Below are 26,134 nucleotides of genomic sequence, written 5' to 3'. Positions count from 1 at the left end.
AGCATACGCATTATAAGAGTCAGACTTGTATTTATGTAAAACTCTGTATGTTTGCACGTCGATATAAACACAGCCATAACATAATTTCAAACCAGAGACACAAACATAGGAAATGACGAGACTGCAGGACTTAGCGTCAGATTGTGCAAAACTGCAACTTTAATAATGTCTTACAGTACGATTTCCACAGCATTCTTTACAATTCCCCAAGTACCTCGTACCCAATAAATACAATTCCATATGATATATGCTAGTTATTATACGTCTTCAATAGTCTAACATTAACATTGGGGATGATTCTGATGACATTACAAAAGGATTAACTGTCCAGCCAAGAAGATTTAAATTATGTGTTAAACAATTGTCAATCAAATATAGCAAATCAATAATCAAATCTTTACCAAATTTAGCCTTTTGTTTGTGAACTTGGACGGCAAATGGAAGTGGCCGCAGATTGTGACCAGATTCTAGGTTGAACACATATGAGAGAATCAGTTGGTGGATCTGAAAGAATAGGTTTCTGGGGTTAATGTATCAATGCTTTTGGAGTTTTTGGATGAATGAGCTTGATAAGAAGTGTCATGAAGCCCTGACGCACTGAACAGAACACAGCAATGAAGGCACTTCGTCCTGTAAGAGAAGGTAAATCACAGTTGGTTCAACTCAACGGTTTTGCCAAAAATCAAGAATTCTGTATAAAAAGCTATAACTCAGCAATTTTTTTTTTAGTTTTTTATGTATTTGTTAATTTTCGATAAATAAAATATCCCTTGATAGTATAGGAAAAAATCTCCTAACTCTCTCTTTTTTGATATCAAAAGTAGTTTATGTATGTCCTGTTCTTAGAAACATCTAATATGTACATACGGTAATATCATGTCTTGCCAGTAGGGGGCATTGATGCCTGTAGAGAGCTTCCCCTAGCAGAGTGGCTCAATATGGGATACATTCGACTGAAGGACCCCTCTCTCCTTCCTCTTGGGGGCATCTGGGGGCATCTGGGGGTCACTGGAGGACGGGCAGTGGCCCCTGAACAGTTCAGGCCCCCCAGGCCTTCAACTGTCAAGAAAATAAGGGTCTGGAGGGGACATAGAGCACCACCGTGAGGGGTCACCTGGGGGCCTGGGGGCCAGAGATCCCCACTGTGAGGGGCCACCTGGGGACCTGGGGGCCAGAGAGCACCACCTCGAGGGCCACCTGGGGGCCGTCTGGGGGCCAGAGAGCACCACCGTGAGGGGCAACCTGGGGGCCAAAGAGCACCACCGCGAAGGGCAACCTGGGGGCCGCTTATGGCACGTTTCCAACGGCGGTTGCGGTTAGGTAGACTCGGTACCCGCAGCCCATTCGGCCGGCAACTTGAATTCGCCCTGCGAAAACAATTCTTTCTGCTTACGCTTTTGCGGGAGCCAATCAGCAAGCTGGCTTTTCCCCCTGGCGTGCTATTGGCTGGTTAAACACAATGACGACTCTCTTGTGCTGACGAAAATGACAGCGGCCTCCCCAGACCAGCGTGCAATCTACGATTGAGCTTGGTCTGGCAATAGCCAGGCTAGCGGTTAGGCCCATTAGGTCTAGGTGCGGTAGTGTAGGTGCGGTAAGGCGCAGCTCAGTTACGGCTTGCGTTTCCACCGCCAACGGTACCCGTTTGGCAATAACCGTGGCAGCTATGTAAGCATCGTGACCTCATAGCAGCCCGACACAGTGTAGCCTGCTAATAAATCCAATGAAAAAGAAGAACGCGACACAATTAACAAAGAGCAACAACATAGGACATCCAAGAAGGACGGCAAACTTCCATGTAACATTTTCTTAAATAAACAAAACTTTCACTGTTGTCCAGAAATACCTTGCGGGAATTGTTTTTTTTTGTTATAATCCGCCTGTCGCAAGGAAGTGACGATTCTGTCGACCAATCAACAGATGGCTTTTGTAGCCCGAAATTGTTGTCACCCTTTCAGACCGCTTGGTACCCTAACGAAGGAGCAGTGTGAGACGAGTACGGCTAATCACGGCTAAGTCTGGACCCCGCCAACTTTTGGCGGTGAAAATGTGAAGACACCATGAGGGACCACCTGGGGGACGGGGGACGGGTGGCGGTCTGCTACGTGGGCCGCATGCTCTGCAGGACGGTGTACACCTCCTCCTCTCTGCTGAGGCCCTCGAAGAGTGGGATCAGGTCCTGGAGCTCTGTGTCTGTCATGTCGTCAAACCAAGACTGCACCGGCACCTGTAGACAGACAGACAGATAGACAGATGGATGGATAGACCAAAGACAGACAGACAGACAGATGGATGGACCACAGACAGACAGACAGAGCGACAGACAGATAGACACAGTATGAACAGTAGTTCAGACAGACAGACAGGCAGAGGCAGAGAGAAATAATGGAACCAACAGGAAGAACAGACATTGAGACAGATGGACAGTCAGATGAAAAAGAGAGAATGAAACACAGACAGACAAAGGAGAGGAGGGAAGCAGAGGCCTGAGGTCAGCTGGAGAACCAGTGGAGCAGGGCCATGTTAGCGCCTGGCTGTATCTTACACGGCGGAGAGCCGGACACTGGACGGGGAGAGCGCTGCATCACAGGGGCGAGGCGCGGAGGAGTTTGAGTAAATAATAGATGAGGGAGGCCTTCTTCAAAGGCGGGCAGAGCAGTCCTAGCACTAAACTCAACCAGACGGAAGAGACGGGGAACCGAGCTGCACCGGGCCGTTGGGCTACCCTCACCGGCTGGGGAGACAGCTTCAGATGGGCTCCCTCCGACACACTAGCTTAGCATCACTTTTAGCTAAAGGTGAAGCAACAACGTTCTGGGAGAACAAAGATGGGAAGTCATCCAGTAAAGAATGTGTTAATAAATGTGGTTGAGGACTTAAACCTTCAATAGAGAAGGGAAACATTCTGGCAAGCAAAGTTTGGAATTGGATCTTATATAAAAAATTGTCTTGACACACAATAGGGTGTAACACACACTAGTGTGTTATCATCCCTGACCTCTGAGACATCAGAAGGCATCAGAAGACGCCAGAAGATATCAGGGGACATCAAAGACCCCAGAAGACACCAGAATACATCAGAAGACACCAGGAGACACCATAAGACACCAGAATACATCAGGAGACATCAGGAGACACCGGAAGACACCAGAAGAGATAAGGAGACACCAGAAGAAACCAGATGATACCATAACACTATAGAGGACATCAGAAGACACCAGCAGACATCAGGATACATCAGGAGACACCAGGAGACATCAGGAGACACCCGAAGACATCAGGAGACACCAGAAGACACCAAGAGACACCAGGAGACACCATGAGACAGGACGTAGAGCAGCACTCACCGCATTCTCGGGGTGGAAGACGTAGGAGGCGGGCGAGTTGTCCACTATGATGACACGGGCCAGCTGGCGGCCAAGACGGCTCAGGTCCTTCACATAGTTCCCCCGGTGGAACACGCAGGACTCCCTGAAGAGGCGGGCGCGGAACACCCCCCACTGGTCCAGCAGATCGGCCACCGGGTCCGCGTACTGGGAACCAGTACAAACGCTGGGTTGGTTTAATCATCACTACACTACTGTACATACTGTCCTGTACGGCTGCTGTGACCCATTTCTCGTCTTGGATTAATAAAGTACATCTTATTTATCTCTAAGATCTTAAGAGACATGCTTTTGAGTGAATGGGCTTAGCATTAAACAACATTACCCTGTGTAAAGGTCAGTGTAGCCTAGCTTGACTGTTCCTAACAGAGGACGTACCTTGGCTAAGCTAGCCGTGAATAGAACACACTCAAACAGCTCCCCCAGCCTCTGCAGAAACTCGTCAACGTGGGGGCGCTTCAGCACATACACCTGGGACGCCCACGTGCACACACGCATGCACACACACGCACACAAACGCACACAAACGCACACGCAGACAAAAATACACTTGATTTCAGTTAAATCATCCATGCAATCCTCGGTAAAACAAACGTCTTTGTACATTTATGAAGCACACATCTTTCTCCTGAGAGATGTGTATGAACCGTTCTGATCCCTTGCAGAGCAGTCACGGCCCCCAGTGCAAGTCATCCTGGACAGGCCGGAGCAGACAAAAACAGCCTATCCTGGATTACTTGAACAGGGTCACAGCGAGGAGACAGCTGTCGGCCACCTCAGGCCTCCATCAGGACAGATGGGCATCAGTATCATGTAAGACGACAGCAACAGGAAACAAGTGATCCAGCACTCAGCCATCTGACCCAACAGCCCACTTCCTCTGGCTGGGAATCAAACAACAAGACACAACACTGCCTTGCTACACACAACTAGCCATTTATAGTAGCCATTAATATCTAGTCATTCCCACCAACACACATCCATCCCCACATACACCGACACACACATCCACCCAAAGACACACACACACACAAACACATACACACCCAGTCACACACACACACACATACACACACACACACACACACACACACACACACACACACACACACACACACACACACACACACACACACACACACACACACACACACACACACACACACCACCCTAGCAGGGTACCTGGTGCACGGTGCCGTCGATCTCCACAGGAACGATGAAGTCTGCGTTGCCGATGGGCTGCAGGGCACAGAAGCAAACACACAACCCTCAGATGCTCCTCTAGCTTTACATCCTTGTTGCAATGACCACCCTGCGGAGGGGCATGGGTGCACTGGGATGTCATGGTGTTGGTGTTGTGTCTCTTTAGGCGTATGCTGGTTATACGTCGTGAAATGATTTGCGTTTTAGGAAGACATTGTTGTGTTTGAAGTGCCAAAGTGTTTGTCAAGCGAGACTTGGCAGAACAACGTTTGATAAGCCGAGGACACAGTATGTTTAGGTTAGGATCCTGCAAGACTTCAAATGAAGGAGCACCACCAACAACACATCCCATTATGCATGGTACTGTCCCTATAACACTCGGCCCAGACCCACCTTCCCAACTGCCCATGAGGAGCTGCATGACTGTGTGTGAGGGGAGGTGTGTGTGTGTTTGTGAGATGTGCGTGTGTGTGTGTGTGTGTGTGTGTGTGTGTGTGTGTGTGTGTGTGTGTGTGTGTATGTGTGTGTGTGTGCGCGTGCGGGTGTGTGTGTGTGTGGTGGGAATGTGTGAGTGTGTGTGTGTGTGTGGGTGACGGGAAGGAGGGAAGAGGGCGAGGTAGGGAGGGAGGGAGGGAGGGAGGGAGGGAGGGATGTGAGACTGGATGGGACAAGGACTGGACAAGGATAAAAGGATTGAGTAGGAGGCAGATGCTGCCAGCAGAGAGAGAGAGAGAGAGAGAGAGAGAGAGAGAGAGAGAGAGAGAGAGAGAGAGAGAGAGAGAGAGAGAGGGGGAGAGAGGAAGGGATAAATAGAGGAAGCGTGCAGTGAAATGCAGGTGACCGAGAGACAAAGGAACGGAGAGAGAGAGTAAGAGGGAGAGCAGCAGACTGGATGAGGCAGACAGAGGAGATGGAGGGAGGGGGAGGAGAGGAGTCAGCTGAAGTGTGACAGGACAGCAGATCTGGGAATCAGAGGAAGGGGTTCCCCCACAACGTGCGGTGGTGATGGGGGTGTGGCCCTCCTTCAGGGGGTCCGCTCAGAGCCTCTCCTACAGCCTGGGTGGTAGACGTCCTGAAGACCAACATCTGTGTTGGTACGCTGTTAAATTAGTCATTTCTCCATGACTCTGTTACACCATGTGATGATATGACCTTGAAGGCCCCAAACGGGCAGAGCGTACACCCAGGAGTGTCCGTGAAGGATGAGAACACACAAGGCTGCTGCCTCTGTTCACTAGGGGGCGCTACTGAGAACACATCTGGCTGCTGCATCTGTCCACTAGGGGGCGCTACTGAGAACCCATCAGGTCGCTGGCTCTGTCCACTAGGGAGCGCTACTGAGAACACATCTGGCTGCTGCATCTGTCCACTAGGGGGCGCTACTGAGAACCCATCAGGTCGCTGGCTCTGTCCACTAGGGGGCGCTACTGAGAACACATCTGGCTGCTGCATCTGTCCACTAGGGGGCGCTACTGAGAACCCATCAGGTCGCTGGCTCTGTCCACTAGGAAGTGCTACTGAGAACACATCTGGCTGCTGCATCTGTCCACTAGGGGGCGCTACTGAGAACATATCAGGCCGCTGGCTCTGTCCACTAGGGGGCGCTGGCTACACAGTGCCCCCCCTACTGTAAGCCGCTTCTTTAATAGCTTTCTATTCCTATTATCTGATCTGTTTCTTTATATGGCCCGCCTGTCAACCTTTTCATTGGTTTCTCCCTTCTTGATGTGGGGTCCCCTCCTTTGGTTTAGGGTCTCTGATGAGGGGTCATACCACACAGACCTGAGATGACTTGAGGACCCCCCAGGAGCCCAGGAGGCACTGCCTGCACCTCTACCTGGAGGGAGAGGACTCAGCAGCCTGGCTCGGACCACCACATTCTTCATATGACCCCCAATATGGGCCTTTTCAAGGACTGTGTGTGTGTGTGTGTGTGTGTGTGTGTGTGTGTGTGTGTGTGTCTGTGTGTGTGTGTGTGTGTGCGCCTTTGTGTCTATGTATGTATATGTGTGTTTGTGTCACATAACTCTTCCAGTGAAGGACAACAACTCTTGGGAGACAGAGAGCGAGAGAGAGAGAAAGAAAGATGGAGAGAGAAAGAGAGAGAGAGAGAGAGAGAGAGAGAGAGAGAGGGGCAGGGCCGCTGCTGGCCGTTTCGGTGCCCTATGCGAGCGCGGGGGGGGGAGCCCCTTTTTATATATTAGGTAAAAACATCTAATTTGCCGAAATTGAGTGATAGGTTATACAATTAAGAACAAACAACGGTGGGCCTCTTCATAACTAATTAAATTTCTTTTTTTATTCAATAATGTATTTTTTTTTTACAAACCTGAATTTTTGGTGCCCCCTTAGGTACTTGGTGCCCTACGCACTCTGCGTATAGGGAGCGGCGGGCCTGCTTTGAGGGGTGAGGAGGCTGCCTTTGATGTTCGATGTCTGCTGACCCCTTATTGGCCTCTGGAAAAGGGGGTACTCTATAAGTATCTCTCTCTCTCTCTCTCTCTCTCTCTCTCTCTCGGTGGTATGTTTGTGTGTGTGTGTGTCTCTCTCTCTCTCTCTCTCTCTCTCTCTCTCTCAATCTCTCACACACACACACAAAACACACACGGCTGGAGTTGGCGTGGCAGGTGAGAAGCTGGTCACCTGGTACCTCCTGGGGGAACCTCCCCAGATGGAGGAGCTGAGAAGATAACCAGAGAACCTTCTAACTGGGAAGCCCAGTCATCCCTCCTCCTCCTTCTCCCACAGGAAAGAGGAGGAGGGAGAGGAGGAGGATGACAGGAGGAGAAGTAGGAGGAGGAGGACAGGAGGAAGAGGAGGGCAGGAGGAGGAGGAGGATGACAGGAGGTGGAGGAGGAGGACAGGAGGAGCAGAAGGAGTAGAAGGAGGAAGAGGACGAGGAGGAGGCCAGGAGGAGGGGGACTGTAGGTGTATATGTGTGTGTGTACCTTGAAGGAGCTGTGCACCAGGGTTTCATCAAGGTCAATCACCACACAGCTCCGACCACAGTCTGAGACACTGACCTCTGCGAGTAGGAGCTCTGGAGCCTGGACACACACACACACACACACACACACACACACACACACACACACACACACACACACACACACACACACACACACACACACACACACACACAAAGGTAAATAACGTTAAAAGATTATGAGGACACACATATACACACCCACACGTTTCTTGTCAGCCTAAAACTAGATTTTCCATCTCACTGACGTTTCAAGCCTAAAATTGTATCTTCTCATCGTAATTAATTGAGACGTTAAAGTGTTTATCACAATAACTCAATATCTTCTTAATTTATTGATGAACCAATAGCATGGAGAGAGGATGGAGCCGATTGGATTGTCTCCCTAGTTGTCATTAAACGTCTCTCTCTGATTGGTTTGGACTGCAGACAGCGACCTCAGCTCTACCTCTGACAGGTAGAGCTTACAGGACAGATGGTCCTGTACTATGGGGGGCACACACACACATACACACACACACACACACACACACACACACACACACACACACACACACACACACACACACACACACACACACACACACACACACAAACACATGCACGAACACCCACACATACTGTTACAAACACACACACACACACACACACGGACACACGTACACACACAAACACACACACACACACACCTGCACACATGGAAACACACACACACACACACATGAACAAATAGACAGACATACACAAGGACATACACACACACACACACGCACGCACACACACATACACACTCACACAAACACACAGCTAGAGGTGGAAAGCAAGGACGCACTCCATCTTGCCCATGAACACATTATTTGGTTGTCTGTTCCTGATGCCAGCCACTACGTGTGTGTGTGTGTGTGTCTTGTGTTGTGTGCACGTGTCCCCTTGTCGCAGGCCTGCTTAGCACGATGGGGTCGGGCATGCTTCTGCAGCATTAGGAGGAACTCCATGTAGGGACAAGGGCAGAGAAGGACATCACATAACGTCTTCATGAAGGAAGTTTCTACATGTGGGTCAAGCAACAAAGACACAAAGGGCCCTATTTTAACGGTCTGAAACGCAAGTGGGAAAGCGCAAAGCGCAAGTAGCTTTGTGGGCGGTTCTACGGCGCTATCGCTATTTTACAGGCGGATAAATGACACTTCCGCCGCGGCGCAAGTGTCAAAAGGGTTGGTCTGAAGCAGCCTAATTACCCGTAGGTGTGGTTTGGGCGTAACGTGCAATGAACCAATCAGAGCGTTTTCTCGCATCCCCTTTAAGAACGATCGGCGCATGTTCCATGGCGGATTGCTATTATGATGGCGGGTTTGCCAGGCGCACGCAATGAAAGGTTCACCACAGAAGATACCGATGTGCTTGTCAGAGCAGTCAAAGAACGCGAGTTGGCTTTATATGGGGATGGGAGAAACCCACCCAAAATTGCTTCCGTGAAAGCGGCTTGGGAGGAAATCGCCGTAATTGTTTCAGCAGCTGGACAAAATAGGACATCTCACCATTGCCGTAAGCGATACAACAACGTCAGGAGAAGAGGAAAGGCCAAGCTTGCGGCCAACTTGAAAGCACGTCAAAAGACTGGAGGAGGATCTGGCAGTTACCAGGACCTCACACCAGCAGAGGATATCGCTGCGTCAACACTGACCGCTGAAAGTGTTGAGGGTTTTGGGGGCTTAGAGGTCGGCACCCAACCCGATGCACCAGCTGTCCAACCCCAAGGTACATAAATAAAGTTCACATAAATAGAGATGTCTCATGAAAATCTTTTCAATCATTTTTGACATTTAATAAATGTAACACAGCCATAAAATAAATCAAAACAATGTCACGTAGCTTCTCAGGAAGAAGACCCTGGCCTCGGGACCAGCGCGCACGGGGCAGCTGAGGGAGCCGCGCGGCGCCCTCAAGCAAGACGCCGTGGCAGCAGCAGCAGCATGAGACCGCAGGACCACCCGTTCCTGCAGCTCCAGCAAACCGGGTTCGACATGCTGGAGCGGGAGCTGGCCGGGATGCGGCGAAACACCAACACCCGTCTGGACCGGGTGGCGATGTTGCTGCGGCCTCTCGGGCGCATCGCCTCAAGTTTGGACCGGATTGCGACAGCAATGGAACGTGCATGGCCCCCAAACGACCCCTGTTGTGCCCCTTCCTCCCCCTGTTGTGCCCCTTCCTCCCCCTGTTGTGCCCCTTCCTCCCCCCATTCCATCTCCGTCCACCCGCTCCTGCAGGAGCACATCCAGCGTCGCCACTCCCGGACCCTCATTTGTTGGATCCCGCCGAGGCAGGCCGCGTAAAAGGCCTTACAGAGGAGGGAGAAAATAAATATTTTTTCCTTCAAATCTTTGCAACTTTTCATTTTTCGTTTTGTATTTTTTTTTTTCATTTACGCCTAACATTTGGACAAGCCGAATAAAAAATGTCTCAAGGACATACTATACTTTCCGATGTTTTGGGCTCACTTTCTCTGACTCACAAGGTTATGAATGCATGGTAATATTTGTACAATGCTAAACAATAGAGCGGAGATGTCATTAGTTTGCTTACCTCACTATATACGATGCAGCTCCTCTGACAGATGAGCTCTCCTCTCCCGTGCTGCTGCTGGGGCATTTGGACGTAATGGCATCGGCACATGCAGTTCAGCATCACGTCTCATTAAGTCCTCTATTCTATCCTCATTAATGTCATCGACACATCCATGATTCATGGCAATGTTTTGTAAAACACAACATGCCACAAAGAATGCTGCGACTTTTTGAGGACCATACTGTAAAGTACCACCTGACCTATCCAAACACCTGAAGCGCATTTTCAGAATCCCGAAAGTACGTTCAATTACACTGCGTGTTTGTGTGTGTTTCCTGTTGAATGCCATTTTGCGCACTGTTGCTGGCATAAGAAATGGGGTCATGAGCCATGTCTTCAACGGATAGCCGTTGTCCCCCAACAGCCACCCATCCAAGGGAGGATTCCCCTCGAATATGGCAGGAATGGTCGAGTTTGCCAATATGAAGGAGTCATGGCTTGAGCCAGGGTAATTGGCAAAGACATGATTTATTCGACAATTAGCATCGGAAATTACTTGGATGTTAATTGAATGAGTTCCCTTCCGGTTTATGTATGTGAGTGCATTTAGTGATGGGGCACGTAGCTGCACAAGGGTGCAGTCTATAGCACCAAGGACGCCAGGGAACCCATACTTGGTCCAAAACTCCTGCTTAGTTCTTTCCTGGCTGTCAGGTGTAACGGGGAATTTGATGTATTCCCCAGCATGTTGGACTAGACCTGACGTAACTGCATGTATAGCCGAACTTACTGCCGATTGTGAAATGCGTCCAATACAACTAAGGGGATGCTGGAACGACCCAGATGCATAGAAATGCAGTGCCGCTGTAATTTTCACTGCAACGGGGAGGGCATAGGGACAGCGTGCATCAGTCCCCAGCTCATCTGCCAGGAGATGACAGATGTCGGTGACAGCCTGACGGGTCAGGCGTAGCTTACGCCTGCATTCCTCCTCACTCAGGGAGAGATAGGTGTGTCTGGGCCGGTAGACCCTCTCCCTTTGGCGTCTGATCCTCTGTCCCAAGACGTATTCCATTCCACTGTGCAATAGAAAAATTATGAGTAACCTCAACTTAACTGGTAAGTTGCAGAGTAAGGTTTTAAATGGACTTACAGAAGGTGATTTCGCAGTCTTCAGAATTGTGGTTCCTGATTCTTGACGGACAACCCACTTTGACAGGTGTCCATTCCTTATATACATGTGTCTCTTGCCACTATTGGTCAACCAGGTTAATTTGATCCGTCATTACGCCTGCTACTATTCGCGTGAATAATTTGGGTAAATGTGTACGCTAGATTTATGCCTATTTATTTTATCTTTATGGACACCTCAATGATTTTCCTTGTGTGGTAATATTTTATTGTCCTTGTAATTATGTATGGTTTGCAAAAATGGGAACTGCTGTCCGTGTAGATGAGAGAAGCAAAGTGTATGCGCGAGGTGCACAAGCAATCCGTATGCATCGCATGCGCATGTAGGCATGCGCCCTTAAAATAGCGTCTGAACAACGCGCCACTGACTTTAAACCAGGTATTTCCTGGTCAGTAGCGCAATGGTTTTCAGAAACGTCAAAATACCGTTTGCGCCAGAACACGCCTCCTCCTTCCGCCGAACCGCCCCTTGGGGCGCAAGATCATTCCCTAATTTACCGGCGAGTGGCGCAGGTGGCAAAAGAGCGCTCTGCGCCAGTTGTAAACTAGCAACGACACATGCGCCAGTGACTAAGTCACTTGCGCCGGATGCAAGATAGGGCCCAAAGACGCAAAGAAAAAAGACAGCCCTACAAGGCAGCAGCGTCGTAAAATAACAGTAAGATATGAATGCTTTTATCCATCAATAGGTGGTCCATGGGTATACTAGAGTATAGTAGATAACCGTATTATCCAGTGGATGCACAACCCAGAAAAACATGATGCCATATTTATTATGTTGAAAGATTGAACGGCCGATAACTTAAACTTATAAGTCACTGTTTTCCAAAGTGGGCATTTCATTCATTGCATGTTCTACACAAATGTCCAACTGGAATTCAAATCATGATCTAAAGAACGTGATTACTAGCCTAGAAATCTAGTCGCCCTTAGTGGCAGCAAATTTAATTTGCAGCCAGGGAGGTCTAGCCTTCTTTCGTCGTTTTTCACTGCTGGAAACAGAAAATGGGACAGGCCAATCAGATCGTGAGGGCGGTATCGAGCCGAATGACGACAGAGCTGCGACGGTTCCGTGTTAAAGGTAAACAATAATGGCTGCTGCTGCTGCTGGCGAACAGCTGTCTTTCGACTCGGCTTTGGCCGCGACTCATCAAGACTTGAAGTTATCATTTTCTTTGAGAAATGAACAAAGAACTGCACTGAAGTCTTTCCTGGAAAAGAAAGATGTATTCAGAGTTTTGCCGATCGGATACGGTAAAAGTTTCGTCGTTGGTCTCCATTTTCTCAATCCACCATTCGCAACACTTCCCCATGGAAATTTCCGTCGCTCTGACTACGTCACCTTCTTCGTTGCTCTGATTGGTTGTAGCGCTATTGCGTGCAGAGGGAACTTGAAAGACAATCGTTAATCCCGCCCACACTGCCACCGTACGAGACCAGACCCAATATCTTTCCGATATGGGTCTGGCTTGCCAGGCTACGTGATTACACTTGATTACGAGAATAGTTGATTCTATCCAGAAAATAGGATGACACGTAAATGCTATAAAATGGATATTTCTTATCTTTGGGTCCTTAACCTAGTAAACTGTGCGCAAGTGAACTCTGTGGTAACCTCTCTTGATGCATTGAACGGTGTTCATCTGACCTCGCTACTTCTGTCTCACTCTATCCATCTCTGTCTAGCTCCTATTATATTGCATATGTTATGCTATATGTTCTCATAAAATACCCCTCATGTCCAGACCTACGATGGACCAAGCAGCTATGGACGTCGATGAAATCCTGGATGAGGAGTTACAAATGAAATGACTCATCAGAGCTGACACAGCGATGTCAAACCTGGGTCTGGGCCAAACCACTGGGCTTGGCTTTTGCCACAGGGGCGCGGCCGCACGGCGTGGCTGTGGCCTCTGGGAATGGCAGCTGGGCGTGGCCACTGAGTTTGAGTGGTTCAGTGCCGGGTGTGTGAATTTCTTTGATTGAGTCTGATGTATAAAAGCAACGAGTCAAATATTCATCACCAAGTATTTGAATGTCATTGCTTGATTGTTACCTTGGGAAGTCTGACAATGAGAGAGAGAAGAGAGAGAGTAGAGAGTGAAAGAAGAGAGAGGAGAGAGAGCGAGAGAGAGAGAGAGAGAGAGAGAGAGAGGGGATCCTCCAGGAGCCAGAAAAGAGACGCAGCGGGCCCGAGTCTGTCCCATTTAAAAAGAGTCCATGCTTTGAAAACACCACGATAAAAAGGAGGCAAACTACAGACACGAAATAAAACAGAATTCAATAAAAAACAATATTTGTCTAAAAAGAGGCCATCTATCTGCCTTAAAATTTTGCCTGTTACCTGACTCCAGACGACATCCTCATGCCCCAAGAGGTACCGCTGGATGAACTGTAGCCTAAAAGCTGCCGCTCTGCTCCCCAGGTGAACTAACCCCTGCACCCCCTCTTCTTTTGGAAGATATAATACACACTGAGGAACCCAATGCAACTTATCCCAGAAAAAGTTTAACATGACCGTTTGCACTTTTTGCAAGAGCCCAGCAGGCGGTTCTAAACATTTCAGTCTTTGCCACAAGGTGGACGCTCCAAGATTATTAATAATTAGGACCCTTCCTCTGTAGGACATGTGGGGAAGCAGGCACCTACACTTAGCCAGCTTCCCCTCCACCTTCTCCAACACACCCTCCCAGTTCTTCCTTTCACTCTGTTCATCCCCCAGATGAATCCCCAGGTATTTAAAACCCCCCCTCTTCCAGCTCACCCCCTTCGGCAGCTCAGCCCCCTTCACTTTGGCAGCTAAGATCTTTTCAAATGTATCAACAATCTTGCCCAATTTATTAATGTCCTCCTGATTTTCAATAGAAATGATGATGTCATCTGCATAGGCTGATGAAATAAAATTTGAACTAATATCAGGTAAAAACAGGCCATCAATAAAACCACGAACATTGTGAAACATTGGTTCTATAGAGAGTGAATACAACATACCAGAAATGGAGCAGCCTTGTCGTATACCTCTTTCTGTTTTAAAAGGTTTACACAGACCACCATTTATCTTAAGCACACTCTCAATGTCCATATACAGGACCTTCATCTTAGCTATCAGACCCGGGGTGAGGCCGTACCTTTGTAAAACTTTCCCAAGGTAGCGGTGCTCAACCTGATCAAAAGCTTTTTCCTGGTCTAAAGAAACCAGACCAGTATCTAAACCCAAAGAACCGGAGACTTCCAAAATATCCCTAATAAGAATTGTTGCCACGTCCCAGTGGTGGTGGTATCATATACATGTATATGAAAGAGGGCATTCAATTATACTGCAATGATAATTTAGGAGGCCGAAGCCCTAAAGGAAGTGATGCAATAGGTGACTGAGTCGAGAACATTTACAAGTAAGCTATACCTTGGGGTCTTATATATCAAAGGGGGTCTCAAAGGACGCATACGCATCAACGTGTGGCTCCAGCCCTACAGGAAATGACCAAGCAAGTGCTCCATCTCGTTACACCTCACCCAGCGGTTCGCTTGCAAGATTTTGGCCTGAAGTTTTTCCCAGACCTACACCCTAGCCATCCAACATGCATATCTGAGAATCAGTCCTCTCTTTAATAATGAATAAAAGTTATGAGAGAAATATTATTCTTATTATTAGTATTTTCTCTGCTGATACGAATGCTGTTAACAAATAAATTGTAAAAAGACACACCATGTGAAGTAATTTTTTCATTTTGGCACGTAGCCGTGTAATAAGCGGAATAATGTATAGAACGTTGCTGGTCATTATCGAAATTAAGCCCCTTCAGTGGGAAGCAAGACACCTTCACTGCGCGTCGGTGTCCTGTTCACCCTGTCGGGGCTCATTTTCCCGTTAATGACCAGCATTCTATACATTATCCCTTACTTATTACACGGCTCTTCTTAATGCTGTAGACTGCTCCATTCACTTGCATGGGCCTTCCTAACGTTCAGCTGTCAATTTTTTTTGTTCATAATTTCTCTGCTGATCAGTGCTATGAATGATAAAAAATAGCCTACATTGGAAAAAGACACACTTTGTGAAGTTGTTTTTTCGATTTGGCAAGTAGCCATTACTAATAATACCAATACTCTTTGGCTGGGATGATGAGGCATCAGACAATCAAGTCATTTTAGCCTGAAGGTAAAAAGCACCAGAGCAGGTTGCTAGTACCATGGACAGTATCAGAACGATAACCTGTTGAACTAAATGGATGTGGTAGGCTACACCACGGGGATGCATCTGCAGACCACTGCCACATAAATAAAGGTCAGACGCGATATTTATTGATTAAGACTTGCTGGTGCTGTCGCAAGGTCTTTTGTGATTTTTGTATTCAAGTGGTCGGCTGTTTTAACTTGCAATTGATAGTCGGTGGAGTCAGTCTCTTGTTGACACAAAGTGACTTTTGGTCATTCTTGCTTTGCTTGAATTCTGGAATTATTGTGGGGGGGAGTTTTGGTCAGAATGCCTGATGTAGGCTAGTTTTGACGGAATGCGTGTTGTGAATTGAGAACAGCCAGCTCATGATGTGATACAGCGTTCAGCTGTGCAACAAATATTTTTTTCTTTTTTTAATCTTGACGACTTTTGTAGTGCTGTGTGTAGCCACACGTTTGGCCCTTCTGAACTTAAAGGTCCCATGACATGCTATTTTATGTATTCTTTAATATAGGTATTAGTGGGCAACTAACACAGTATTCAAAGAAGTTCGCGAAATTCAGCCGTGGTGCAGAGTTACAGCCACTCCGAGCCAGTCGCACATTGAGCTTCCCCCAAATGCGCTGTTTTGGCGTCTGTAGCTATAATGCAAATGAGGTGGAGCGAGGCGGATCAAGGAGGAGGGTGGGGGTGTGGCCCTGAGCAGCTTGCAGCCACGGTACCATGCGCTCTGTTTACAGTGGATTTATCGCAATGGCGAGGTGCACACAGCCTTTAGCCGTGTTCTGTAAATATTCTAGAACACACGGGAGTCCTGGAGCTCTATATCTAAATATTATCATATAGCCTACATAGATATCTATATCATATAATATATATTATCACGGCCAAAAGCTGTGTGAGCCGATATTATGAATCTCAAATGACCGCGTTGGGTTCTCCGACGTTCCTGGTTCTTGCACGTCCACATCAATGTGAAGTAGACTGAACCGCGACAAGGAGGAGAAAGGGATTGTTGCCGGGCAGCGCTTAGGCACCTCCGCCTCCGGCGGTGGTCGCTCAGCGGGGCTCAAGCGGGAGACATTCGCCGCCAACAATCCCTATCTCCTCCATGTCGTGGTTCATGTTCTTGAGGGAGTCAAAGGCAAAGTTCCATAGGCAGGCTAGGGGAACTCATATTTATGTTAGAAAACCTCATAAAGTTAGATTTTCATGCCATGGGACTTTTAAACACGCAGTTAAATTCCTTTCCTAGCGCCTCTTATTTATTTTGTTAGCTTAGCCATATGTCACGTTGTCAACATTGGATACATGGAGCAGAACATAGTGGGTCATATGTCCGATTGTTTTTGGAAACATATTCTTCATAAAACGTACCAGACAGATTTTGTATACATTTTATTCCTAAGTAATTAGCTACATCGGTAGGCCGTCTTTCAGAACCTTTCATTGCCGGTGTTACACCGGTAATGAAAGGTTCATGACCGGTGCTTTATTTATGTGGCAGTGGTCTGCAGAGGCATCCCATGGTGTAGCCTACCACATCCATTTAGTTCAACAGGTTATCATTCTGATACTGTCCATGGTACTAGCAACCTGCTCTGGTCCTTTTTACTTTCAGGCTAGTCAGTGTTAAATTACGCAGAAAATATGCAACAGCGCCCCCTGGGGTCACACTTTTCGGTGGGTCGCAGAATTCGGTGTAACGCCGGCACTAAAGAGAGACAAAGAGTGCATCCTCATTGTACCTAGCATTTCTGAAAATGTACTTCCGAATGCGTCTCTGTCCCCAGCACATTTAAAACCAAACTGACGCCCATGGGTCTTCCGTTAGCCAATGGGATGAATGCTCATAGCTTCATATATTGCCGTGGAGGGATTACATTGTAATGAGTGGAAAACCCCCTGCATCGAAAAAAGAAGCACAAGGTCCTCCGTTAGCCAATGGGATGAATGCTCATAGCGTCTCTATGTGCAGCCATCGGGCCCCCCGTTAGCCAATGGGATGAATGCTCATAGCTTCATATATTGCCGTGGAGGGATTACATTGTAACGAGTTGAAAACCCCATGCATCGAAAAAATAAGCACAAGGGTACCCTTTTGCGTCAGAAGCTGAAGCCAAAGTAACTGACCGTTCGTCAAAAATCGACGCGCTCGGAGTGAGAATGTGTTGCACCTAGCTATATTAAACCCAATTACAAAAAAAAACTAAACACAAATTTATGAAAAAACATACAGTATCGCTCTAACACGCGCTCCGCAAACTCACTCCTTCCGACATAGAGAGAGAGAGAGAGAGAAAGAGAGCGAGATTGAGAGAGAGAGAGCGAGAGAGAGAATGAGAGAAAGAGAGAGGAGAGTAGAGAGTGAGAGATAAGATCAGGAGGAAGAGAGGGAGAGAAAAGAGAGATAGAAGACAGGGGAGAGAGAATATAGGGAGAGAGGAGAGTAGAGGATGAGAGTTACAGTTACAACAACACAAATAAACAAACAAGAAAAAACACATGAAAAGAGAGAAAGTACAGAGAGCCAGAGAGAGAAGAAAGAGGGACAGAGATAGAGAATAAAGAGTGAGAGATAGATGAGAGAGAGAAAGAGAGAGACAGAGAGAGAGAGAGAACCAAGAGAGACGGAGAAAGAGAGAGAGAGAGAGAGAGAGAGAGAGAGAGAGAGAGAGAGAGAGAGAGAGAGAGAGAGAGAGAGAGAGAGAGAGAGAAGAGAGAGAGAGACCGTGGTTCTACAACATCAGAATAAAAGGAGAGGCCAGTAGTGAGGCAACACGTTAACAAAGCTAAGAGTAGAGATTGACAGATTTCTCTGTGCCGACCAAACCATGAATTCAGAGGGCAGCGTGGAAACAGAAAGTAAAGGGGTGACACACAGAGAACCAACAACACCAGCCCCAAACACAAACAGAGCTGCCATGGTAACGGCCCGGGGAGGGAACAAGCTTTTTTATGGGCCGGTTCGCCAAGTTCAAGCTAAATTAATGGTCCACCACATGTTGGGGGGGGCTCGGCTGGTAGGGCGACCATGTTTCCTCCGCTCACGCGTATGTGCGTGTGTGTGTGTGTGTGTTTGTGTGTGCTACCTGCAAGAGAACCACACATTCCTCCTCCCACAGCAGGACCTCGTCATTTACATTTAAACATCGGCGAGGAGGAGAGTTGGAGGAGGGGAGGTGGAGGAGGAGTGTGTGTGTGTGTGTGTGTGTGTGTGTGTGTGTGTGTGTGTGTGTGTGTGTGAGAGAGAGACGATGGTTTGCTTTAAGACACAACATGATTATGTGAGCTTGTTTCAGTGTACATGTGTGTATGTGCAGCACATCGAGATACATGCACACACACAGACACACCTTTTTCTATTTGGCACATGTGGTTTCATCTGTATGTGTGTCTGTGTGTGTGTGTGTGTGTCTGTGTGTGTGTGTCCGTGTGTGTAGGCGGATATCAAAGAATGCATTTTTGGGACGCTGCCCGTATTCTGAGAGCTGGATGGTAAACAACCTCTGGGTTGAACGGGTTTGAGGCAGCTGGAGAACTGGAGAGACTCCTGAAGACATTCTCTCTCTCTCTCTCTCTCTCTCTCTCTCTCTCTCTCTCTCTCTCTCTCTCTGACGGAGTTGGTCAGTGCAGTGCATGAACAGTTCGGCTTTTTGCAAATTTAACTTATTTATTTACTTTCTAAGAAGTATCTGTCTAAAACCAAGTGTAATATTGTTTAAAAAAGGCAACTTTGACCGGCTTGGCGCATCGGCAGCAGCAGTATTGCTGCAAGCAAACATTCACAGCGGGCTAGGATGGCCTTACCAGGTGATTCCACCAAGCCCCGACTCACTACCAGGCAAGGCTGCAGGCGCATGCCAGACGCTTTGGTGAAAGTGGAGGATGTTTTATTGGCGATGTGCGAATTAGATGGTGTTGGAAAGAACATCAGAGGTCTGTCCCGCATGAATAAAGCCATTGTGGTTATCTTATGTGAAACGGATAAATTGATAGAGGAAGGGCTTGTTATTATGGACTCATTTGGACTCATTTTGTAGGCCTCTATCGTCCCCTTCCAAGAGGATTGTTCCCTCCAATGTACCCCTGTATCTCGAAAATTTGATTCTGGAGAGGAACCTCTCCGGATATGGGAAACAAATGGCACAGATAAAGTTGGTCGTAGTTGGCTTTAAAAAGCCGACTTTGGTTCTTTTGGAGAGTTTCAGGATGCAAACGATCATGATTATGAGTGAACAGGATTGAGACCTGGACGTGGCTGTCAAACTGGTGCAGGGGGGGAAGGACTATCTGATATCCATTTCCTCGAACATCATGAAATGTTTCGCATGTGGAGAACGCAGACATTTCAGGAGATCATGACCGAATACGGAGCAGTGAAGACTGCATTCTCGAGCGAAGAAAACTGCAGGTGGAGCAGCGGTGAGTCAAGCTTCTGAGGCGCAGGGTCCCACACCTATACCACCGGGACCTGCTGCAGATTTACAGAAACCCGGTCCTTCTAGTGCTGGAGCACAGGGGACGTTCAGATGGCAGGAAAAAACGTTTTTTGTCTGACACCTCAGCAACCACCAACCAGCGCAGCTGATGAGGACCCAAAGATCTCCACGTCGCTGGAGGCTGCCGCTGAGGAGAATGCACACCGAACCAGCCAGCCAACCAGAGTGGAGCAGCAGCAAACGCAAAGCGAAGAGCAGTGTGAGCCAGGCGGGGGCGAAAACTGGGCGCAGAATGCGCTCTTTAGAGAGGAGCGGGGCAATTTCTGAAGATTAATTTGAAATGGATTTTAATGAATACCAGAAAGTTACCATGGAGAATGTGCAGCCGCCTGTAGAGGGGAAAGTGTGGACGTTCTGGGGAAGTTTGTTCGAAAGGGTAAGCAGAATTTATACTCTATTACCAGACTCAACAAATTCCTGGACGACACAAAGGGTCAGCATAAGATAAGCCTTACATCTTTCTTCCCTGATTATAATCTGTTTCTCCTCCTCTCTAATACGACTTTAAGGAATACCACCATGTCAGAGCTTACTATACAGAAGATTTTTACAGAAGATACAGATTTCCTCATCAAGAAACTGCAAGAAGTGCAGAGTACAGTAGGGCCTGAATTAAGTAGTCGGCCCAAATCCACAGAGTGTTCAAAACTTCTTGTTATGTTTGGATTTTCTTACCATCTTTATGGCAACCATTATTCTTGGGACCCTTAATATCAATGGCTGTAGAAATACAAAGAAAAGTGTGGCATTTATTAATCTTAAACAGACTATATTAATCTTAAACAGTCCTCTGTTGTTGTTTTTTACAAAAGTGTCACTCTGACCAAGATAATCAGCCACAGTCTAGTTATTTTATGCTTTTTATTCTATGAAAGGTGACCTCAGGTGACTTGAAAGGCGCCAAAAATAAAATGCATTATTATTATTATTATTATTTACAGTGGGAATTGGAATGAAAGGGACCAGTGTTCTTGAGTCACGGATCTAGTTTTAGAGCCATGGTCTACCTTGGCAAGGTATGTGAGCCTTATAGCAGGATGCCAACAGAGGGTTGATGACTCATTAGATGGAATGTCTTTTTATTTTTTAAATATCTACGCTCCGTGCGAAGGCCAGGAGAGATGTTTTTTCTTTAAAGCGCTGTCAGAAACACCCAGATAATGTACTTATCCTAAGCAGGGTTTTTAACTTTTTAGTTCTCAGCCAAAGAGCTGAGCACTTTGGTGGCTTATCATGGCCTTGTGGAGAGAGGAGTTTGCAGTTTCTAGGCAGTACACCTGGTTGAAAAAAATCAGGGGCAAGGCTAGACCATATTTATGTTAGTAATAGGATAGGGGACGATTTTAAGAGCAGTATCACCCAAACGGGCCTGTCTGACCATCACAATGTCGCTCTGTCAATTGCCACCACATATATAAGCCGGAAAGCCCATACTGGCGTTTTAACAGTAGGCTACTTCAAGATCAGGGGCCGTATTCACAAAGGATCTTAGGGCTAAAAGTAGGTCCTAACTGGCGAATTTAGGAGTAACTCCTAAAAATAATGGGCGTGTCACTCTTAAATTTAGGACTCCTAACTTTTTTCACTAAGAGCAATTCACAAAGTATTTTAGGCCTAAAAGTAGCACCTAAGTCTAGGAGAGCTTAAAAGTCCTCAAGAGGACTCCTAACTCAGTAAGAGCTATTCACAAAGAATTGTAAAATGCCTGCGAGACGAAATGTTAGGGTATTAAACTTGTTGTGGAGTTAGTGCGCGATGCAATAACATCCCAGACTAACAGGAATAATCAGATTATTCCCGGAATAAAATGTTTGGCCACACTACGTTATTTAGCAACAGGGGAAATGCAACTTTGCAATGCCGACGATTTAAAAATATCGCAACCATCAGTCAGCCGTGCCATAAACTTTCCTTTGGACATTCAACAATTACACAGGATCAAAGCCAACTTCATGGCAATTGCAGGTATGCCCGGTGTGGTCGGTGCTATTGACGGGACGCACATAAAAATAATTGCGCCATCAAAAGACGAGGACGTGTTCGTCAATAGGAAGAAAGTGCATTCCATCAACAAGCAGGTTGTTTTTGATGCTAATTTTAACATAGCCTACTGGATGTTGTTGCAAAGTGGCCTGGAGCTTCAGCTACCCATGATTTGCGCATTTTAATGGTGAGCGGTCTGAGGCAGCTTTTTGAGATGTACCAGTTGGGTGTCACTTGATGGGTGACAGTGACTATCCATGCAAGACGTGGCTCTAGACACCCTACCTCAATCCACAACCGGGAGCCCAGTTAAAGTATAACATGTAAGTGATTACGCAGATTACGCTTAGTCCTATGCGTAAAACACATCGTATTGGCTCTTTGACGCCTTTTATTTGTTGAATCCATATTTATTATTGTTTACTGATTTCCTCCATATATGCTAGAGCACACAAACATACACGAAATGTTGTGGAGAGAGGAATTGGGCAGATGAAACGTCGGTTTCATGTCCTCCACGGCGAAATACGCCTCACCCCAGAGAGGGCAAGCACAGTAATCACTGTATGTGCCATTCTATACAACCTCTGCAAGCGGAGGAACATTCCACAGCCAGACGATGATGATGATAATGATGATGATGATGATGATGATGATGATGATGATGATGATGGCGATCAACATGACAATGAATTTGGCCGTGTGGAACCGAGTGGACTGGCATTTAGGGATCACTTTGAAAACACATTTTAGGTAAACACCTTGGCACAAATCAGTAAATTGGCTGGCAGGGGGTTTTGTGCCTGTCAGTGGCTGAAGGAGGGCAGGAACTGATTCACCTGGCAAGTAAGGTTGCTGCCATGAGACTACAGACAGCCCAATGTCTCCTCTATGGGCCGGACAGTGTGCTTTGGGTTTCCTTTGGGTGGTCAGTGATGCATGGCATTGGGGCTTTTTCACTGGACAGACTGATGACAAACAATCGATGGATACAAGGGTTTCATCTCCCTTTTTTCTATAAATCTGTGTCTAGAACTCCACATGCCCACCAAGGAGAGAGTCGGGGATAGCGAAATCTCGGCTTTCATGGGAGCAGGCATGACCAAGTTGGGACACCTGCTAGACCGTGAGAACGGAAGGTGGAAGTTGGTATTGGAGGTTAGTGCCCAGACTGGACTGAGGTCTCTGCGCCTGGTGGCTGATCTGTTGTGGAGGCTCAGAGTCTCCCTCCCGAACAGTGTCAGTGCTGCAGCAAGCACAGGGTAGCTGGAATACCAGAACACGTGGTTTTCCCTGATCTTCGGATATCTCCCAAGTATGTATCCAGAGGAGAGGGACACCTGCTGAACTTTAATGGTCTGACTGATTTAAGTTTTGCCTCAGTTGACCGAAAGTGACTATCACACATGCAGCAAATCCCTGTTTTTCAGGCAGCTGGCCAGCCGTCCAGACACCAAGTGGCGGGAACTTGGACAGGTTCCAATGGAAATCTCCCCCAAATGGAGGTTGATGTACAAGCCTCCCAACTCCAAAAGAGTGGGGTATTTGCAGTAGTGCGTCCTTCACTTGGCCATCTCCACTTATCTTATTGTCTCAAGGTTCAACCCTGATGTCGCTCTCTCTCTCTGTCTTTTTTTGTTCCAATATTAAATTAAATAGCGCCCATAATATGGGTACTTAGGACCCCAGCACCAGACTAATGCAGGGTCCAGCAGGCCTCCTGCAACGACACTACGGGCCCTATTTGAACGGTCTGAAACGCAAGTGAGAGGCGCGAAACGCAAGTAGCTTTGTTGGCATATCTCTTGCGCCGTTGTACCGTTATACCGGCGGATAAATGACTCTTGCAAGCAAGCGTCACCCTCATGTATTCATTCTTTTAAACAGTCACTCGCGGTAAAACTATGTTTTCTCACGATCATCAATCCAGTGTTTCCCCTATATGCATCAAGGTCAATTCACACACCTGAGTAAAGCATGTAAACAGAGAGGAGAGCTCCGTCTTCTCTTTAGAAACAAATATTATTTTGCACTACGGACGCTTCATATCCAGGTCAATTCACACACCTGTGAGCAAAACATATAAACGGAGAGGAACTTCCGTAAAGTTGGAAATAAATTGGCAGATTCTGAGTTTGCGGTTCAATAGATCATCAGTGAAACATCGTTGCGACACAATCGAGTGTAGTAACCTAGAGAACCAGCAACAACATTGTTTTCATCCAAACCAGCCGTCTTTAGCGAACGGTGAATTGCATTGGCTTCTATGAGCTGTCGGCTTTCAGCCGCGAGCTTAGGGACCGTCTGCAAAGTGCAAAACTGAAAACGACCACAATGGTTCAATTTCAATATCGTCGCCATTATTGATGCTAGAGCCCCAAAACTTGTTCCATAGAGGTATGGCGTCTTTATGGTCCTACTAAAACCTTTAGTTCTGAAAAAATGTATCTCTTCTTATTTTTGAGGATTTTATATTTAGCAAAAATGTCAATATACATCTTGATTTAGCAACAATTTCAGTGGTGTCGCCATTATTGACTCTAGAGCCCTAAAACTTGTTCAATAGAGGCATGGTCCTACTACAACCTTTGTGTTGGGGAGAGGGGAGGGAGTGGGAAGATGCATTGGTTTGAGGCACAGACCTTTTCGATTGTTGTAGTATTTGTGTTATGTGATTTAACTGTATAGTGTGGTTGTTGATATAATATATTTCTTGTTAAATAAATGTAAATAATTGTTTTAAAGATCGTACTTGTAATATATTCAATCTCTCCATATTTCCCCTGCTCATTACTGTGCACAAATGAACTGTATATACACCCTTCTGGTGCTGGCAGACACATAGAAACCTCCAGCAACTCCATCCTAGGGGCAACACTGCAATCCTAAAAGTCATGAGCTTGTACACGATGCCTGTGTCAAGAAAATATGTGTTTGCTGGACGCTGTTTCAGATCAACCCTTTTTAGATTTGCGTCGGGTGCAAGAGTAATTTATCCACCGGTATAATAGCAACGGCGGAAGAGATCCGACAACAAAGCTACTTGCGTTTCGCACTTCTTACTTGCATTTCAGACTTTTAAAACAGGGCCCTATAGCTGTAACTATAACTCACTATAGCTGTACCTATAACTCACTATAGCTGTAACTTTAACTCACTATAGCTGTAACTTTAACTCACTATAGCTGTAACTGTAACTCATTAGAAATGTAACTATACCTCAGCAGAACTGTAACTATAGCTCAACAGAATTGTAACTATAACTTACTATAACTGTAACTATAACTGTAACTACAACTCACTATAGCTGTAACTATAACTCACTACGGCTGTAACTATAACTAACTTTAACTGTTACTATAACTCACTATAACTGTAAATATAACTCACCAGAACTGTAGCTGAACAGAAGCATGTCAAAGCAGACGGCTGTCACATGCTGATGTCTTCCTCCAGTGGTCAGTCTACAGTTGTCAGTCGTGGTCTGTATAAAGTGGTCCGTCTACAGTGGTCCGTCATGATTTAAAGGCTGTGTTGCAGGGTTTATTTTCCAACGAATTTGTGCAATTTGCTTGTTGGTAATAAAGAACTGTTGTTGTTGTATTTAATGTTGTTAGGTATCACAAAACAGAATGTAATACGAAAAAGTAGGTACTATTTTAGCGGTTTGCTAATGATTCTCATTTTCCCCAGAATGCATTGGATGACGTCACGTTGGGGAGACACGGACCAATGTCGCATTGAGACCCTTGAGAGTAGAGACTAGTAAGAGAGTGTTCAGTAGATTATACAGATACATAGATAAATACATAGATATTATACATAGTTAGTATACGCTACACGTGACAATTTGATTGGTTCGCAATCTCGGGATATGGGGCAATATCCCATGATCGGTAGCTATTCCCCACTATTCACTTCGCCTTCGGCGAATAATTGTTGACTAATAGCCTAGATAGTAGGGCCCGACCGATATTGATTTTTGAGTGCCGATGCCGATGCCGATTATTTTCAGAGAAAAATTACGATTACGATTTAATCGCCCGATTAAAAAACAACAACAAAAAAAAACAAAAAACATATAAAACGTAGTTTTTGATACCTTAAATATACTTTAAACACTTTTGACGAATATGTGAAT

At 46.6% G+C, this 26,134-nt stretch overlaps 3 protein-coding genes across 3 annotated transcripts in view; 1 reads left to right on the top strand and 2 right to left on the bottom strand.

Annotated features, from left to right (window-relative positions):
* Positions 1-136: 136 nt before the first annotated feature.
* ctdspla (CTD (carboxy-terminal domain, RNA polymerase II, polypeptide A) small phosphatase-like a) overlaps positions 137-26,134 on the bottom strand; it is a 50,100-nt gene continuing 24,102 nt past the window's right edge. The window contains exons 3-7 of the mRNA XM_060044664.1: positions 7,538-7,636; positions 4,569-4,625; positions 3,765-3,857; positions 3,348-3,533; positions 137-2,227 (exon numbers count right to left, since the gene is read on the bottom strand). Of these exons, the coding sequence (XP_059900647.1) occupies positions 2,102-2,227; positions 3,348-3,533; positions 3,765-3,857; positions 4,569-4,625; positions 7,538-7,636 (561 nt within the window). The 3' untranslated portion in view covers positions 137-2,101. The remainder of the gene's footprint in view (positions 2,228-3,347; positions 3,534-3,764; positions 3,858-4,568; positions 4,626-7,537; positions 7,637-26,134) is intronic.
* LOC132452192 (uncharacterized) lies at positions 8,643-10,056 on the top strand. The gene is made up of 2 exons (XM_060044662.1): positions 8,643-9,333; positions 9,448-10,056. The coding sequence occupies exons 1-2, from the start codon at positions 8,916-8,918 to the stop codon at positions 9,906-9,908; spliced, it is 879 nt and encodes a 292-aa protein (XP_059900645.1). The 5' UTR covers positions 8,643-8,915; the 3' UTR covers positions 9,909-10,056.
* On the bottom strand, positions 9,821-11,938 carry LOC132452190 (putative nuclease HARBI1). Its single transcript, XM_060044657.1, has 2 exons — positions 10,159-11,938; positions 9,821-9,913 (listed from the first exon to the last, which is right to left on the bottom strand). Exon 1 carries the CDS (start codon positions 11,378-11,380, stop codon positions 10,163-10,165), a length of 1,218 nt encoding a protein of 405 aa, XP_059900640.1. The 5' UTR covers positions 11,381-11,938; the 3' UTR covers positions 9,821-9,913; positions 10,159-10,162.

Source organism: Gadus macrocephalus, chromosome 23 (genome assembly GCF_031168955.1).
Source record: "Gadus macrocephalus chromosome 23, ASM3116895v1".
Lineage (NCBI taxonomy): Eukaryota > Metazoa > Chordata > Actinopteri > Gadiformes > Gadidae > Gadus > Gadus macrocephalus.
The sequence above is the reverse complement of the archived record's forward strand: the minus strand, read 5'-3'. Positions and strand labels throughout refer to the sequence as shown.

Coding starts and splice junctions, on each gene's coding strand:
- LOC132452192 (XM_060044662.1), top strand. CDS start 8,916: ATGATGGCGGGTTTGCCAGGCGCACGCAATGAAAGGTTCACCACAGAA. Junction 9,334..9,447: donor ACCAGCTGTCCAACCCCAAG/GTACATAAATAA, acceptor AATGTCACGTAG/CTTCTCAGGAAGAAGACCCT.
- LOC132452190 (XM_060044657.1), bottom strand. CDS start 11,380: ATGTATATAAGGAATGGACACCTGTCAAAGTGGGTTGTCCGTCAAGAA.